The sequence below is a fragment of the Urocampus carinirostris genome, chromosome 15, assembly GCF_059441175.1.
Source record: "Urocampus carinirostris isolate Australia breed hairy pipefish chromosome 15, RoL_Ucar_1.0, whole genome shotgun sequence".
Classification (NCBI taxonomy): Eukaryota; Metazoa; Chordata; class Actinopteri; order Syngnathiformes; family Syngnathidae; genus Urocampus; species Urocampus carinirostris.
In genome coordinates, this window is record NC_142363.1 from 26,568,424 (window position 1) to 26,587,432 (window position 19,009).

At 38.2% G+C, this 19,009-nt stretch overlaps 1 protein-coding gene across 2 annotated transcripts in view; it reads right to left on the bottom strand.

The window, feature by feature from the left end:
• Positions 1 to 19,009, bottom strand: part of cnksr1 (connector enhancer of kinase suppressor of Ras 1) — a 61,813-nt gene that overhangs the window by 6,801 nt on the left and 36,003 nt on the right. For both annotated transcript variants that reach the window (XM_088354880.1, XM_088354879.1), the window contains exons 5-17: positions 14,873 to 14,917; positions 14,665 to 14,784; positions 12,765 to 12,824; positions 10,170 to 10,235; positions 9,943 to 10,071; positions 7,855 to 7,973; positions 5,305 to 5,432; positions 5,049 to 5,224; positions 2,716 to 2,749; positions 2,463 to 2,638; positions 1,243 to 1,316; positions 1,089 to 1,160; positions 774 to 844 (exon numbers count right to left, since the gene is read on the bottom strand). In XM_088354880.1, the coding sequence (XP_088211006.1) occupies positions 774 to 844; positions 1,089 to 1,160; positions 1,243 to 1,316; positions 2,463 to 2,638; positions 2,716 to 2,749; positions 5,049 to 5,224; positions 5,305 to 5,432; positions 7,855 to 7,973; positions 9,943 to 10,071; positions 10,170 to 10,235; positions 12,765 to 12,824; positions 14,665 to 14,784; positions 14,873 to 14,917 (1,270 nt within the window). The remainder of the gene's footprint in view (positions 1 to 773; positions 845 to 1,088; positions 1,161 to 1,242; positions 1,317 to 2,462; positions 2,639 to 2,715; positions 2,750 to 5,048; positions 5,225 to 5,304; positions 5,433 to 7,854; positions 7,974 to 9,942; positions 10,072 to 10,169; positions 10,236 to 12,764; positions 12,825 to 14,664; positions 14,785 to 14,872; positions 14,918 to 19,009) is intronic.

Genomic DNA, 19,009 nt, shown 5'->3' on the forward strand with positions numbered 1-19,009 from the left:
CGCGATGTTTTGAAATACCCGTAGCAGCAAGATGGCAGACAATTATGTCCGCCCTTCTAAGTAAGGGCTCATGTGAAGTTGAATAAATACACATTTCTCAGCCTTTGCATATTAAAAAAGTGAACATTTATATGATAGTTTATGTATTTTTTCTTAATTTTTTATGAAGTTATTACGAGGAATTAAATACCATCTGTCCCTTTAAATTATTGCATGTTTGGTGGAATTTTGTACGTTTGAATAGAAAAATCCTCATCCGGCCAGATTGAGTTTTTTTCATTATTATTTTTTGTCCATATAGTCCAACCCTAATGGGCAAGACCGTTTATCCCAAATAAGTTTGATTTTTTTTTTTAATAGTTGATTTTTTTTACGTAGGTGGGATAGCAGCACGGCGGCGCAGAGGTTAGCGCGTGTGCGGCACAGTTCTGGGGTCATAAGATCGAACCTCCTGTGTGGAATTTTTTTGCATGTTCTCCCTGTGCTTCCGTGGGTTTCCTCCGGGCACTCCGGATTCCTCGCAGATTCCAAAAACATGCATGTCAGGTTAATTGGCCGGTCCAAATTGTCCCTAGGTGTGAACGGGCGAATTGTCTGTCCCTGTGTGCCCTGCGACTGCCTGGCAACCGGTTGAGGGTGTCCCCTGCCCACTGCCCGAGGTTAGCTGGGATGGGCTCCAGCACCCCCGCGACCCTACTGAGGATAACCGGCGCAGCTAATGGATAGATGGATGATAGGTGGAGTATCCGAATAGAAAAATAAAGGGTAAGCACCTTCTTCACTGTCTGGGCCCGGGCTGAGTTTCTTATGCTTCTGAATGGATGTTATGAGACAGTTTATCCACCTGTAAAAAAAAGTATAAATAATGACCTTACGTTGGATTTTAATCTTTTTTTACAAATATGTTATTATTAAATTTGTCATGTCAAAAAAATAAATGTGTTAATGATGGTGCATAAGTCCACCGCCAGGGGGCAATGTAGGCTAGCTGGAAAAGGCTGACGTCTCATGTAACACTGTAATTTTTTTTTTTTTTTTTTATTGTCTTACTATTTTATTTAGATCCGTTAATTGGAATGCCAACTTACTTGCTCATCTCGCTGACGTTTTCGGCAGCAAAAAAGAAGTTGTGAAATCGCTGGTGGCACATTTTGAACACACTTGACAGGGAAAACACAAATATTTCTAATTAATCACCGTTGATAAAAAACAAACAGAATTAATCATGGTATCAGTGCTTACTATTTTCTCTTGTGCTCCCCGGCGCTTTCTATGTTGTAACTGCTGATGTTGACCAAACCCTCTGCCTTCTCGTCCTAAAAATAAATTTTAAAAAAAGCATAGAAATTATTTCATTGTCAGTATGTGAACGGAAGCACGTAGGCGAAGGGTCATTGACGTGTAATATCGTAGTAACAACAAGTGTTGGGCGTGTTACAAAAAAATAGTAAATATTTAGTAACTAGTAACTACATTTTAAAAACTCAGTCAACCCCAGATTACTGGCACCAAAATGTAGAGCGTTACACTGAAAGTAACAATCTGGTCATAAATTACGATATATTTTCACATAGAAGCAGACCCTTTTAGGCGATACCTCCCATTTATTATTATTGATAATATATTAAAAAACTTTTTTTTTTTAAATCTGGGGAGCCGCTTGGGAGCCGAGTCAAAAGAGCCAATTTTTCTAAATAGAGCTGCCCCCATGGGTGCAACCAGTCTTTTTCTTCATCTAATGCAGGATTTATAGTCAGACTGCCAAGAAACATGGCAATGGCAACAAATTTGAACATTTTAAAGCACTTCACCCAAAATTCAAGTGTTTTCCTGCCCTTAAAAACACAACACTCGTCAAGTCAAGACATGTTTATTTGTGACGCCCTTAATCACAAAGACTCTCAAAGGGCTGCACAGACCACAGATTATTGCAAACCACAGACTATTATTACACCATATTATACTTGCGAATAATATCGCCTAATGGAAGCATGTAAATGCTGAAAAGAAGGGGGCCAAGTACTGAACCCTGCGGAACACTACAGGAACACTAAAGAGCTCAGATGTCATTTCACCATATTTAACACAGTGCGTCCTATCTGAGAGGTAGGATCTGAACCATAAGATGACGGTTTCTGAGGGACCAATCAATTTTTCCAACCGTTCTAGTAAGACATTATGGTCCACAGTGTCAAAGGCAGCACTAAGGTCCAGCAGCAGCAAGAGTGATGAAGCACCGGAGTCCATTGCCAGTAGAAGATCATTGGTTACCTTAATCAGGGCTGTCTCAGTAGAGTGGTTAGCCCTGAATCCTGTTTGCACTAAAATTCAAGAATCTTCAAGGATTTCAATCCCCCGTACAAACCCCGAATCTGGTAGTATTTCGGGCTAGTCACTAACAGAAAAAGAAGCTCTCAGCTTTTAAAGGGTTGGTGACCCCTGAGAAAGAAGATGAGTCTCACCTGTTGGCTGTTGTACCAGTAGAGCGAGGCCCCCTTGAGGACAAACCAGAAGCGTTGCCACTTTTGGGTGATGAAAACGCTGCTCTCTTTTCTTTTCTTCCACAGCCAGCCGTCGCAATCGGGCAACACCAGCTCTCGGCAGGACACGCGACGGCGACTGAGGGCTGCCGTCATTCCTGAGATGGAAGGAAGCGAATCGTATGTTGGAGCGGATGGAAAAACAGAACATCAACATTATATTCTCCAAAAGTACCTTTGGTAGAACTTTTCTTTGTCTCTTGGTGCCCCTGAAAACATACGAGTTGATTCAGTATTCAACATTTGTTCCATACAAACCTCTATTAATCATTAATAATAATAATAATAATACATTGTACTTCACAGCGCCTTTCAGGACACCCAAGGTCACTATACACGGAGTACCAAAACAATAAAGAAAGAACAAAACAAAAATAAAACAAGCAAGTAATAAACAGCATATACAAAGTAGAGTTATAAAGGGGGCGGTTTGTGAGGCAGATGATAACAAAAAGGCAAGTCTGAGTCGTGATTTGAAGGTGGACAGCAGAATTCCGGAGGTCAGGCGGCAATGAGTTCCAGAGCTGGGGGGCAGAGCGGCTGAAAGCTCTGCTGAGATGAGCAGCGGGTTTAGTGAGGTGTACAAAAGAGTATGGCGTGGCAATGTGAAGGAGGTCAGAGAGGTAGAGAAGGGGCAAGGTTATGAATGGCCATGTAGGTGAAGATAAGTAGTCGATTATACGGTTTATTTGGAGCCAGTGGAGATGCTGAAGGACAGGGGTGATGTGATGGCGGGAAGGGGTTTAATACATTGTAATTCAACAAAACATCTTCTTTTCCCCAAACTATTGTTATTTTAATCCATCGGAAAGCTAGCACCTTCTGCTGCAAAAAAAATAGAATGGTCTTCATCTTTTAAGCCGGAAAAATAGAGTTGTGTCCTCTGAGCAGAAAACTAGCGTATTCTTCAAAATCAGACACCGATGTAGTGTTTTTCTTCCAAGAGGAAAATGAGTATTGTCTTCCCTTAAGCTGAAAAGTAGATAGCGTGTGTTTTTTAGCGCAGAACAATTGCATCGCCGTCTTCTTCTACACCGAAAACTAACATCCTCCTCTTTTGTCGTATGGCTAAATCTAGTGTTGTCTTCCATTACTTGGAAAGCTAGTGTCTTCTACTATGATTCCTTTGCATGGAAAAATAATGTTATCTTCTACAGTTTCTTTGCGCCTTCTTCTTCTACAAGAAAATTTGCATTGTGTTTTTCTTAAGGGATTTCCTCCGGAAAACTAGTGTTGTCACTTTCCTCCTTGGAAAGCTAGCATTTTCTTCAAGACCAAAAACTAGTGTTGTATTTTTCTTCCAAGACAAAACTTAGGGCAGTCTTTTTCTATGCTGCACAAAGCTAGCGTCTTCTATGATTATTTTGTGTGAAATATTAATGTCTTCTTCTTCTACAACAAATATTAGCATATTCTTAATTTGCTATGCTGAAAGCAAGCATTTCCCTTTGCTAGAAAGCAGTTTTCTTTCAACAATAATTTGCCTAGAAAGCTAGGGATTGCTCTTGTGGTTCTTTTAGGCGAAAAAGTTAGCATCTTTTACGAATCCTTTGCTCGAAATGCTAGCGTCTCCTTACTCTACAACAAATATTAGCAATGTTCTCTTGTTCTATGCTGAAAAGTAGCATTATTTTCCTTTGTGCTACTTTTCTATGACAAAAATTATCGCTGTCTACTTCTATACTGAAATTTGGTGCTTGAATTTTCTTCTTCGAAAAATATTAGCGTGGTCCTCATTTTTACCTGTGCGCCTAAAGCTATCGTATTCTTTTATGATGAAAATGATTATTTTCGAAATCCAGGTGACCTGTGTTATATTTCTACCTGATTTGGCATTTTTGCGTGGAAAGCTAGTCTTCTTAAACGATTCTTTTGCATGACATGCTAGCGTCTGTTTTTATGATTATTCCGCGCGCAAATTTAGCGTCTTCTATAATTACTTTCTTTAAAATGCTACATGTTCTTCTTCTACCACAAATATTAGTGTTCTCCACATCTTCTACACTGAAAACTAGCATTGTCTATATTTGCGTTAAAAGCTAGGGTCTTTTTTCTATGATGAAAATTAGCGTTGTGTACTTTCACATAGAAAATTTGCCAAAAATTAGACTACTTCAGTTTTTTTTTTTTGGGGGGGGGGGGGGGGGGGGCATTATTTGCAAGGAATACACTGCTTGTGTGATTCTCTTGCACATACAGCTGACGTCTTCCACGACTATTTTCTTCTTCTTCGTTCTCATATTCTACGCTGAAAACTAGCGTTGTTTTCCTTTGCGCCAAAACTTCTTTTATGATGAGACTTTGCGTTGTCTACTTTGCCAAAAATGTGGCCACGACATGAGTTTTTTTGTCTACCTGATTTGGCAATTTTCATCTAGTGCGACTTATATTCCAGTGTGATTTATAGTCTATAAAAAGACAATATTCACTGCAATTTCAATATTAACCCCAAAAAATAAAGGGGAATTTATCCCCACAACACAATCGCACGGTGTATTTTTTCCTTACCGTGTGGCCCACCATTTCAGGACATGAACTGACACTAGCTCTATCTTGACTGATTCCTGGAGGTGAAGAACTTCGGTGGAATTCAAACGGCGAAACACCTCGTTGCGATGGCGAGCGCTCTCTTCTCCGGTTAATACCCGGAGAGAGTCTTGAACCGGCCAAACTTTCAAACTCTCCTGGGAAAAAAAGGTTTCGAACCACATCAGATAGGTTATATGAAGAATTGTGAAGTGTGGGAAGTTGTTTTGCATTTTACCCGAAACTGCGAGGGATGACGGAGCTCTTTGGGGAGTGAGCCTTCCTTCCGGCTCCTTGTCTGCTAACAGCTCGGACTCTTCTTGGCCCATATGCACCCCGGTCACTTCTGGCCCCTGAATAGCTCTCCTGTGCACAAAATAGAAATCCTCCATGTTATTTACTAAAACCATTTGCTGTTTTTGATGGAAAACATGATGTTTTTCCCGAAGGATTATTTCTGGCCTACATATTCAGAGCATCTGTTCTCCATCAACTGTCACCAGAACCACAGTCATCCTTTTGCCTCCCAAGCGCCATTTCTTTTCCCTTCTAGTGAAATCTTTTTGGCACATATCATAATTGCAAACTCCCTTTATCTTCACTCTAAAACAGGGTTGGGCAAACTAAGCCTGCGGGCCAGTTACCATTTAAATTCTGTCAGCGAAATGGAAATGATACAAATATAACAATATATGGTAAAAAGGGTACTAACAATATAAATATTTGTTTTGGTGGTACTCTTGTCCCTTAATATAATTTAAAAGTTAGGGTGTTTCAAAAACATTATATTCTTTGGATATTATCAAAAGTAAGTCTATAACTTCAAAATATCACACTGGTTGACACCTTCTTTGTAACATCTTTTGTTGCGCGTGCAGGTATGTGAAATTCTTAAGGCCCGTGCAAACCTGATGCTAACTGCGTGGGGAATATGGCGTGAATGCCTTTGGCAGCAGCACACCTGACACTGTTTTCAGCAGCGTGGTTTTCCTCTCCCATCCAAAGTTGTTTACGTCACATTTTTTCCTGATCGTGCTACCATTCAAAATAGAGACTAACATATAGTAAGATAGAAATAACAAATACAGTTTTTACTAATGCACCGAAAGAAAAGGCGAGAGGGGGCTGCGTCACAAAAAAAAGGAGCCCTACATTTGACAGTGCTGTTGTCAGCAGACCCGTGTCGTTTGCGAACGAAACGGCTCTTGTAAGTGGATGTCGGGAGCCGTCTACCCACAAATCGAGAGCTCAATAGCTTTTTTCAGGGATTCTGTGATGTCAACTAAGAAAGTATAGAGTATAAAAAAGGTTAAAATTGTTTTGTATTTTATCTTTTTCTTTATAGACTTATCAACATTTTAATTTATGTCCCTTGTGTTTTTCAGTGTTACCGTTTACGTGTTAATTTGTTTTATTTTCCCAGTTTTGAGTTATTCATAATAATACATAATAAATGGTAATATATGGATTAAACAACATAAACAACCTGAAGAGCCGGTGGGAGCCAAAAGAGCTGGCTCTTTTTAGTGAGCCGAGCAGAAAGAGGCAGATTCTCTAAAAAGTGTCGGAACTCCCATCTCTTCAACGGACCATTTACTTCCTCAAGTATATAAGTAAACTTTGGTAAATGGCGTCACAGCGGTGTTTAGAGCGCATGTTTCAAGTTGCGGTTTTACTTGCCACCCTGCACACTTTAAGAATTTGGCGACCAAGCACCAAAATTTTACAAACATCTTTGTTACTCTGTGCTGTGCCCTTTTTCAACAAAAAGTGCCTGTGCACACCTCATGCCAGAAGCAAAATGACGATCGCCAGTGGCGTCTTCCTTTTCCATCTTTTTAGGGGTTTGGGTAGCATTAGGACTTTATTTGAAACAATCCTTTTCTAACTTTCACCATTTCCATCCTAGAATAACAGAACACAGCCATCACATCCATCCAGAATTTAGAATTTATTTTACATAACATGAGCCTCACCTAAAGGGAGATAACATAATTGTCTGCCATCCTGCCGCTACAGCTAACCAAAATAGCTAAATGCTCAAAAATTTGAGCTGTAAAATGATGCATTTTGGTCTCTTTGAGTCTCAGTAGTTTGTATTCTTTCTAGTGCATTTGGTACTTGAATTTGGTTTCCACAAATTTGGGGCGGCAGTAGCTCAGGAGGTAGAGCGCTCATCTTGGGATCAAGGGATCCCATTTCGAATCCCGGCTCGTTCGTGTTACATGTCGAAGTGTCCTTGGGTAAGACACTGAACCCCTAATACCCCCAATAAGCAGGTTAGCGTCTTACATGGCTGCAATACAAGGCCGCTATTGGGAGATGTGGAGCACATTGTAAAGCGCTTTGGGAAGTCATTGACTTGAAAAGCGCTATATAAATGCAGATCATTTCATTTCATTTTCACAACACTATACGGCAACATCTAATGGTCAAATTATGCATTCTGTACCCTTAAATAACTCAATGTTTTTCTTGGACAAATTCTTAAGCCAGTGTGGCCTGTAAATCAATAATTTTGCCCATCCCTGTCAGAAACTCTTCTTGTTGTCCAGGTCAGTCTTTGCTAGTAGAATTTATGGGATAATATGAACTCTGTTTTTCACCGAATGAGTCCCAACCTAATAAGGTTGCTCGAAGAAATGTTCTAGAATTAGAATTGTTTTTATTTTTATTGATAACTTAATGAGCATTGTTTATAACGACATTAGTAATGCAACTCGAGGATACAGAGTTTTCCTCATTAGCGCAAGCTCAAAAACCATAAACACAAAACAAGTCTTGTCACCTGAAAGACAAGGACCGCACTGAAGCCGCTACCCTCTCAAAAATGGAGTGCCTCGGATTGTTCTCTCCTCCCTCAACTTCTTCTTCTTCTGAGCTGTCCTCCTTGTCGGACTCGTCGTCCTTTAGGTAGTGAACACAAAACAAAAACAGTATGTGAGAAATGTGTCCTTATTTGTGTATATTGGTCCAATCTCAGACCATTTTGCTCATATGAAGTATTTATTTTTTTGTTTTACAATATGTTATTTCTTATTTTCTAGAGCAATAATATTCATTATACTCAAAATTTTAAGAAAGATCTAATGTGGCAGATATTTTTAATGAATTTAAATATTAAAAGTTAAGTTAAAATACAGTAAAATAAGAAAACATTCCAAAAAAATACAACAGAAATGTATTAACTAAATCAATGTAAAGGCCAACAACATATAGAAAGGAGGAAAGCTCCACACCTTCATCTTTCATTAGAAAAAAGTAGGTTTTTAGCTTTAAGCATTGTTTTGTAAACAACAAATTGCCAAGTTTCTTAAAAATATTCATTTCCAAGAAAACTTCAGAACAAACAGCTTTTAATGAAAGGATGCATTTAAACAATAACTTTCACTTAAGTTTCACTGAACTTATGGATGAACAATGCATAAACTTTGCAAAAACCTTTCAGCGCTTAATATTTCCAGGGATATGATCATGCAATTCCGTCACCATGGCATTCGCGTTCCTGCAGACGTGCACGAAACGTCATCCCTCTCTGACCAGACAATGACGATGGGACTTGTGTCATTTTTGTGTGACAGAGATAAGCTCTGTTGAGAAGGTTACTGCCAATTACTATTTGTCTCGAACTCTCACCACACTGCTTCACTACACCTTCTTGCCGTGTAGGGCCGTCCACATACACTAATTCACCGGAAAAAGGAAGCAACACTAGAAAGTTGGGCTTCCTTGATGTGTGGACAAAAGTATGATCAAAACCGTTCCTGCCATCCAAAGGGGATTTATTATACTGAATTAATGGTCTAAGGCTTGAGTGAACCCTTTAGTATAGTTTTTTAAAAGAAAACAAGAAAAAAAATTTTTTACGTTTTAGCACTCAGGACCAATGCTTCTGAAAACGTATTATATGTTATGGCATTGAATGAGTCATTAAATGAGTTGCAAAATAAAAAGAAGGTTTAGTCGAGACATTAAGAAGGTTATAAATAATAATTTTTATTTATTTATTTATTTTTTTCAAACTTTAGCCTTCAAACTGCTTTCTTTAAAGAATGGACGTTTCTGAATGAATAATCAGATTTGTATGAATTTAAGTATTTTTTTCTGATAAAGTTATTCCTAAAAATAAATGTAAATACAGTAAAATAAGACCTAATTGTATTTTTAAATAAAATAGGAAAGGGTTCAATATACACAAGTTTGAATATTTTTTAATATATTCTTCTTTCAAAATTACAAAAAAGTTAAAGATATAGCAAAATACAAACATATTGAAAAAAGCAATATTTCAATATTTTTTTTTTTTTTTGATAAACCATTTTTTGGGGAAGAAATAATTTTAAATATAGTTTAAACCACAGTACAATAAGAACACAATTTATTTTTCATTAAAAAAGAAAAATATAGTTTCTTTCAAATGTTAATAAAAAAAACAAAATCACATTAAATATATATATTTTCAATAAATTAAGGGAAAAAAATTAAACAATTTTTCAAATTTCAAAAATTTTTTCCATTTTAAAAGAAAGTTGCAGTGCAGTGCTAAGTTATTAAGTAAGCTAGTAGTTAGGAATACAAATCTACTGCTTGATTCGATTATTATTGACTTTGTCCACAAAAGATAAAGTTCTCTGAAACTGAGAAGTCAATCCATCAACTGTAATTATTTATTAAACTTAAATGCAACAACATCCAGAACTTTATCCTTACTGCTGTATTTGAACTCATTCACTGCCATAGACGGCTAAAGACGTCAAATATCCATTCTATCGAGGCTGCCAGAGACGGCTACAGATGTCAAAGATCCATTTTATTGTTAAATTTGCAGAGTTTGCAGCACAACTGAATGATAAAAGTGGACGAATTTTTAAATAACCTGCACGGAGACGGAGCACCGTCCCAGATCTCGGCGACACAGCGAGCCAGAAGACCTTTTGATGACCAGAGTAACGCCACTCGGATTCTCCTCTAATTTTTTAACCAGGTTTGCCCTGCTCCAGCCCACCTATAACAAAAACACAGGAAAAAAAACTTCTCAAATTATTTTGGTTTGAATTAATTATTAACTTCTGCATCATATTTTGAGGTAGTATCATAGCTTACCACTATCTGGTCATTGACTTTGATCACTTCATCTCCAGCTAGAATCTTCGCCACATCACTAGAAGGCTAAAAAATAAAAGATACGACAACTTAAAGTGACAGAATGTAATAATTAGCTTAGAATTGATCTGAAGTGTTAACATTCAAAAGAAGGCACTACGGGAGCCTAAAGGATTCCATATTTTTAAACGTGAGCTAGGAGTTCGATTTCAAACAATTTCAGCCAGCAACTAGACATAAAAGCAAGTGACAACATAAGACAGATTGAAGTGGTTACACCCGGAGCAACTGTAAAGAGCCAATAGCTGGAGTTGGTAAGTGGCATCGAGCGGGAGAAACTACTAAAAAGGGCGGTAAAAGACTGCAATAGCAAACCGGAATATTTTGGAGAAGCCAAAAATGTAAATCAGTGCATGCTGTCGGGCCTCTCTGTTGATGAAGGGTTGCATGGCACAGCAACTTACTCCTTGTGAAGGTGGTGGCTTAATGTTCGGTGTCAGGTTGGGAAGAGCAATGGGGAATGAATGTTTGGTGAATGTGAGTGTGTTCTTGAGTCTAGCCATCTCCCACGAGGGAGATATGGCTTCGGTATATAGATAGATAGCTAGATGGCTAACAATAGAGGCGAGCCATAGCCTGCAGCGTTGTGGCTAACATGTTTGGCAAAAAAACGAAAAAAAAAAACAAAAAAAACAAAAAACGCCAGATGCTTAAATCATCGAATCCAGCAACGTCAGCTTACATGACTCACTATAAAAGGACGAATAAAGCTTTATTTACAAAGAGTAGCTAACAATAGCAGTGAGTAGACAAGTGGCTAACATGAGTGGCTAGAGAATGAAACAGTGGGAAAAAAGTGCAAGATGTCTGAAAGACTAGGCTCGGCAACCATTACATGCAGGCTGGGGTTCAGCTTTGGAAGTCAAGTGGTTGTTAGCTTGGCAAAATGGTCATTCAGGCTACCATAGTAGTAAAATCTGGGCCAAACATGTCAGCTTTTTTAAGATGTTTAATATAATTTAAAATATCTAAACCTAAACTAATGTTGTAAAAGGATAGTGGGATGTTTAGACGTGTTCTAAGGGAGGGGCAGGGCACCTGTATGATGCGGCAGGGGTGCCGAGGTGCTTAACTTGTTTTAGTGTTTGGCATTTGGGCTGGCCATGGTCCAAAAATTTGTGTGCGTTTTTTTTTTGCTACTTTTTACTTTTTTTATTTTCTTCGTTTTTGTACGCGTTTGTTTTGCTGTCGGTCCCCCCTCTCGAGGGATATGACCAGGGTAGATAGATAGAAACTAATGTTAATGTGATTGTGTTTTGCTTTTTATTTGAATCAATTGTGTTTCATGTAGTTTTTCCCTGCCCTCATGTAGGTTTTAGATCAGGGATGGTGTAATAATAGTCTGTAGATTGCAATAATCTGTGGTTTGTGCAGCCCTTCGAGACTCCTTGTGATTAAGGGTGTCCCAAATAAACATGGCTTGATTGGACATGACTTGAAATGAACACAGTATAATACACACTAAGAATTAAGTAGTACTAACAGAAAATATTGATACTTATCCTTAGAAATAAGAAGCGTGTTATACATAACCACTAAGTCAGGCTGTTAATTTACCATTAAAAACAAGAAAAAGTGCTCCAACAACCCTTAACAGTTTCTCAAAAGGTCAAGAAGTGATGAAAATGCGATATTTTTCGTTCTAGTTGTTGAGCCTCAGCAGCTGATGATCACAGCCCCCCAGACATGGAACAGCTATGCTTTAACTTCACGCGCTCCGTTTGCTTCGGTTTTCTACGAAGACAAATGTGCCGATTGTTCGTCGTTTGGAGTTTTTTCCTGCCAAATATAACATCTACTTGACACTTACAAAGAAAAAAGGGTATTTTTTTAAGGTTATTTAAGAATTTTACACAAAAATGATCAATTTTATGGGGGGAAAAAAGTTGATCCAGAGCTGTCAAACATAAAAAAAAATTATTTCTAAATGGATAAAGATTTAAACATGGTTTTCATAGTAGCATTTAAGAGCACCGTTTTAGGTTGGAAGTGGTTTTTAGACGACTCCTGAATAAAGAATTGTTAGAAACTGGCATCGTAAACAATGGAAACGTTTGTAGATTTGGTAGCTCAGTTGTTCAGTTTGGAAACAGTGTGGGTTATTTGACAATTTTGGATGACATTTGTTGTGATTGATGGCTATAAAGATCCCTTTTATTAAGTCAGTAAAAAAGAAGAAATGTCTATTTTTTGGGATGAACCACTATCCAGTGGCTGACAGCTGCCAAATGGTCACCAGGCAGTAGTTTGCACACACTTCCAAATTTACACCGATTAACAAGGAATTTGACGGACATTTTTATCATTAGCAGCCGTTTGGTTTTAAAAAAAAAAAAATTAAAAGTTTTGGTTCTTAGGGAAAGCTCATAACTACTGCAAAGGAAAAAAAACATGTTTTTGTTATTCTGGTGCTTTATTGGTCATCAGGATTTCATTGGACACACTGCTCTAAAAGAGATTCCCTAGTTGAAAATTAAAATGAATCTCGATTAGTTTTTGTATTTTTGTTCTTAAATTGCTGTAACAAAGTCTGACCTCTGCAGCAGTTCCGGTCACATAGTGGTTACTGGAGCCAATGGATGTTATCTCGATGCCCTGAGACAAAAACAAAAATGAGAAATTAAATCACACAGCGTATGTACACACACACACACACACAGGAGCATTAATGTGTGAGACATCAGTATTTGTGCCCACAAGTTCTGATTCTACTATAATCCCTTGTTACTTCACAATCTTCGTACTTTGCAGCTTTAATGCATCACGGGTTGAAAAATATTACATGATCCCCGATTGCATATTGCTGCAAGTGGGGGCCAGCAAGAGCACATTTTTTGTCAGGCCTAGCAGCTCTTTATTGCTGTTGTGTCCACAAAAAGTGGACTGCACTCGTGTGGCCGCAATCCATTATCCCCAAGTCCATATTGCTGCAAGCGTGGTCCAGCAGAGCGCATTTTTGTCAGCCCAAGCAGCTCTTTATTGCTGTTGTCCACAAAAAGTGAACTGCACTCCTGCGGCCGCAATCCATTATCCAAAAGCCCATATTGCTGCAAGCGTGGGCCAGCAGAGCGCATTTTTGTCAGCCCTAGCAGCTCTTTATTGCTGTTGTGTCCACAAAAAGTAAACTGCACTCATGCAGCCGCGATACATTATCCCCAAACTCATATTGCTGCGGGCGGGGACTGGCCTTGCGCACTTTTGTCAGGCCTGGAGGATTTTACTGTAGTTCCGCTTGAAATGAACTGCACTCGTGCAGCTGCGATTCATTATCCCCAATCTCATTGCTGTGAGCAGGGACCGGCACAGAAAACCTTTATTGGGAGCGGCACATTCCAGCCCACCAAGAATAGAATACATGGTTGAGGCCGCATTTTCGTTATCCTCGGTTGACTGCTGCTAAGAGCGGAGGACCGACAGAGCAATTTTTTTACCCCAGATATGGCCACCGAAAGGCTCCATTGTGTCCACCTAGCCGCTGCGATCTATTATCTCCACTCGTCTATTGCTGCTAGTAGGGACCACCAAAAGGCACTTTTGTTAAGAGGCATGCAGTTTTGTCCCTCCTAATATGAAATACACGGTTGTGGGCGCGATTATTTATCTCCAGTCGATAATTAGTGGGAGCGGGGGGCCAGCAGAGCCTTTTTTTTAGTTTGGGCCTATGAATTCCACCTTAGTGGCCCACCTAAAATAAACTTTCTGTGATTGTTGGTTCTTGTGTGAAAGAGTGAATATGTGTCATGCATGGCGGCATTTTAGTCTGTGCAGCCCTTTGAGAAATTTTGTGATTGTCTGCACAAATAAATGTTACTTGACTTGAATCGTTCTTTCTACAGAGAATGAAGTGCACCTGTGCAGCCGCGATATGTTATTCCCAGGCTAACACCTGGGTTTGGCACAGCACAGTTTCTTTTTAAGTTCAGGCCACTGAAACTTGCCATTGTGGCCTGCATAAAATTAACTGTTTTTTTCTCTACAAAGGGGTAACAATTCAATGATAAATGGTCTTGGATCATATACACAAAACTCCTTGGGTACAAAAAAATAAATAATAAAAGGAACTGCACTTTTTTGAAATGCACTATTTTAGCTTTCTATCACCCACCGTACGACCATTTCACCTTATGCTCCCCACCCTTTAAACAGATAAATGTCGTATCTCGGCATTCTACTCTATTACACTGTATTAACACTCAAGAGGTGTCACTAATTGAAAAGGAAAGCAAGCTGAATACATTTGGGTGAATAAAAAAAACGACATGAGTGAGAGATAAATTTGTTTCTTTGAGATCATGGTGTATTGTTGCTCCTGAATGAGAACAACCTTGAGTTCCAGACAATCACGTCAAGCCAAAAAAGGAAAAAAAATACATTCCAGAGAGAAGTTTGGAAATGTAAAACTTCCGATGGCTAAAATGAATAAAGTTGAAATTACCAGCTGGTCTCCTGGTGAAACGGGCACCAGGTCCACGCTCTCAAGTTGTGTTGTGTTGGTAAGTAAAGTCTCCGGCTTGCAGCTCAGGATGTCGTCGCACACCACCACCAGTTGACGGCACTATCCAGGAAATGGCATTACAGTTACTAAAAACCTAACCCTAACCCTAACCCTAAAAAAGGGAATAAAGTAGATTGAAGCGTCCTACCACAGAGATGATGTCCTTCTCTTTCTCGTAGACACTTGTACGTTTCTATCAGAAGGGGAAAAAGTCACATTGTCAAAATGCATTTTGTACAACTCGACCAATATTGATTGGTTTTGCGATGCGGAAATGAAACAGGCTGCTTAATAATGAAAAAAAAAATGAAAAAAAGAAAATCAGGGCATTTCCTGTGCAGTCATTTCATAACTGAAACCTCCAGGCGTTTTACTGTATATTGAACTGAACATTTTAGAAAATACCAAATAAAATAATTGTGGTTGAATGTCTTACGTTGTGTAGCAAAATTATTGGAAAAGATAATGGATTATAATAATAAAGGTGTTAAAATGGCCAAACCAAAGTCCAGAACTCAATCATATAGAGCATAGGTGTCAAACTCACACCCCGCGGGCCACATCCGGCCCAGTGTACAATTATATCCGGCCCATGAAATTATTGTATATACATCTACTATAATGGCTCTATGGAACGCTGACTCTCAGACTACAGGTCCCACAAAGAATCATGAACACAAAAAATTGGTAGGTGAATATGTAGAATAGAAAAATCATGACTCATCGCTGAGTTTATGAATACAGTTTGTTTTGGTTAAATTGTCTTTCTACTCTAGTTGCTTCACTCTGTGTCCATTTCGTAAAGGGTAACCTTGTGCCTTCTGCCGTAAAATGTCACAAGATCATTTTATATGCATGAAAATGAACTCCATCATGCTAATTTCTGCAGCTCCCACATACAAATAAATGAAGCAAAGAAAGGTCAGTACAACATATTCTTTCCCTTAAGCAGCAACAAGAAACAATAAAATCTCCAAAAGTTGAATTCAATGCAGAAAATTGCACCCTGTTTAGTTTTTTTGTTCTATTCTGATAATGTGTTCAAAGTAGGGGGTGGGCAACTATTTGGATTTAGGGGCCGAAAATGGAGACTTGTTTAATTTTTTCATTTATGAATGAATATACATACAGACATTTACATCTTACATTTCTTTATATTTGTTTTTTAAATAAAATAGTTTCATCAAATTGGTTTTGAAACACTCAATTAAGGTAAAATAATATCTTAGGTTCCTGTTTTAAGCACTTGATATTTAGTTTTGTAGTATTACTGGAGTTTTTCGTTTCATTTTTGGTAATATTTCTGCATTACCTTTGTGGTTTTATTGTAGTCCTCTTTGGTGTATATCTTGGTATTTCATATTATTTCTGTAGTATTTTTGTAGTACCGTAAAATTCGGACAATAAGCAGCGATTTTTCTTCCCAAGCTTTCAACCCTGCGGAACTATGCAATGATGCGGCTAATTTCTGCATTATTTTCTAATGGCTATATGTCTCAAGGAAGACGCAAGTTTAATGTAACTTCGCCTTTTTGTGCATAAATAAGATTACCATGAAAAGATCCGCATCATGGAATAGGTGTTAATTTAAGGGGGCGCGAACTACCAATTTGGGAATAATTTTACGTGTCTGCTCAACGGAAATAATGTGGCGAAATAAACGGATTACAAAAAGCAACGTCCAACGACGAAGATATGTTTAAGGCTGATTTCCATTTATCTGTCTCAACATTGTGTGATTTGGTGTAAATAATCTACTCCGTTGGATTATATGGATTGTCCTTGATGTAACCAAGTCATTTTGGCAGGGACGTAATGGTGAGTTATATAGTCATACTTGTTTCAGACTGATCGTGTTGTTTCCCTGATGAGTATATTTTAAAATCATATCTTGAATCCCAAGAGTTTAAGCTTTCCAATGATATGCGGCATGACATTTTCCAGTAACTGGTGACATAGTACAGATAAGTACCGTAAATTCCGGACTATAAGCCGCTACTTTTTTCCCAAACGTTCAACCCTGCGGCTTATTCAGTGATGCGGCCAATTGATGTAATTTTTCTAACGGCCGGCAGCGGCGCTAGAGTACAAAAGGTAAGATTTGAATTGAAACCTCTTAGCTTGTGCACAAATTAAATTAGCGTAGACATAACCTCGTCATGCAAATAGCAAAAAGAAAGGCACATGACGCAACTTTCAAGCTAAACGCAGTCGAGCAGTCCAATATAGGACTTACTTTGCGAGCGTGATGCTAGCGTGGTTTTAAGTAAAGGAGCGTGGGACCACGTCCAAATGTCAAAGTCTCTTTCCCATATTGAAGGGAGACGACATTGATGACGTCAGTTATAAGGAGGAAGATGAGGACGGTTTGCCGTGGTTACTACAAGTACGGTATGTTTTCTTAACAGAACTATTTGCTGTGTTGCGAGCCTGTTCCTAGTAGCGTTTTGCTACCCTTCACAGGCACGGTTTGGGATGAAAGTTATAATATTATTATTAAAGCTTTGAAAACTCTCTTGGTGTACTCTTTCTTTGTAAATATGTGTAACCATGTATAATATGTATTTGCAACTGTATATTTTTGTAATGTATTTATTTTATAAACTTATTCTGATATGTTTTGTACGAGCAAATGAGAAAGAAGGGGCGGGGCAAACACGGGCTGACGGGAAGCGGAGTAAAGGTGAGACGTGTTTGTGGACGCGGCCGACAATAGCGGATATATATTTTTCCCACCCTTACCTTTGGAAATATACACTTTTTTCCTTGGATTACTTTCAACGGGCACCTGGACTCTGCAGGTCTGCATTAAATGTTAAGTACCGGTATCATTTTCCGTTCATTTTGCCGGCTGTGTTCTTTGGATTGTATCGGGTAAGGGTTAATTTCGTGTTTGTGCTTAATTGCTGTTGAGATTGTCATGATTGTTTTCTGTTTTTAGTGTCAATAAATTTGTTCAAACCAAAAAAAAAAAAAAAAAAATTCGTGTTTTTATTGCGTTGTTTCAATGTGGGCGCATGCGGCTAATATACAGGTGCGGCTTGTGTGTGTACAAAATCGATTTTCCTCCCGAAATGTAGTGGGTGCGGCTTATATTTAGGTGCGCTCTATAGTCCGGAATTTACGGTACTTGTTTATCAAAAGTCTGGCAGTTCACAGGCGGGCTGTCGGACCGTTAAGGAGTTAAATTAGCGCATATTATTAAAACTATTTCCGTGTACCATCCTTCTTTGTAAATATCTCATGTTTCAACGTGGGCACATGCGGGTAGTCAGGTGCAACTTATGTATGTGCAAAATGGATTTTCCTTTAAAAATGTACTGGGTGCGGCTTGTAATCAGGTGTGCTCTATGGTTCGAATTTTACGGGATTTCCATACCAGATTTTTCGTCGTATATACTGTATGTAGTAGTCTGTTGTATTACTGTAGTTGTATTTTTTGTAGTATTTGTCGCAATATTTCTCTAGTAGGAATTCTTTTGTATTTCTTAAAGTTTCCACAGTACTATTTATGTTGTATTTTTGTAATATTTCCATGTAGCCTTTTGTGGTATATCATTAGTATTTTGTAGTTTTACTGTAGTTGTATTTCTGTAGTATTTCTGTAGTAATATTTCTCTAGGAGTATTTTTGTGTTATAGTATTACGGTAGTGGTAAATTTGTAGTAGTTCTTTAGAAGTATTTTTGTAGTGTTTCCATAAAATTAATCATGCAGTATATCTGTAGCATTTTTGTAGTAATTCTATTGTAATGTTTTTGTAATATTACAGTTACAATATTACATTTTTGTAGTATTTCTGTTGTAATATTTGTGTAGTAGTAGTTATGTATTGCATTCTTACTGTAGTAGTATTTTTTGTACTATTCCTGTAGTATTTTCTTTTTTTCAGAAAGAAATCAAAATAATATACTAGGTCCGTATTTCTAAGGACTAAATTTGATATTTAGTTTTGTTTGATAAGAAATTTTGTCGATTTTTTTGTTGTATTTCTGTTTTGTTGAAGACACACAAAAGAAATAATAGGTATAAAGTTGGCACAGAAAAACCCCCAACCTTTTTTTGTTTATTACGCGAAAGGTCCCTGGTTTGAAACATATGTTGGCCTGAAGAGAGATGGGCGCCCTGGACACACCACAGGAAATAGTGCCCCTATGACCTTAATGGTTAAGGTATCCAACTAACCAACTTTATTTACAATTACAGTAGAACCTCGGTTTTTGAACGCCTCTCAGTTCGAACAAATCGGAGTCCGACCAAAAATTTCGAGAAATTCTTGCTTCGCT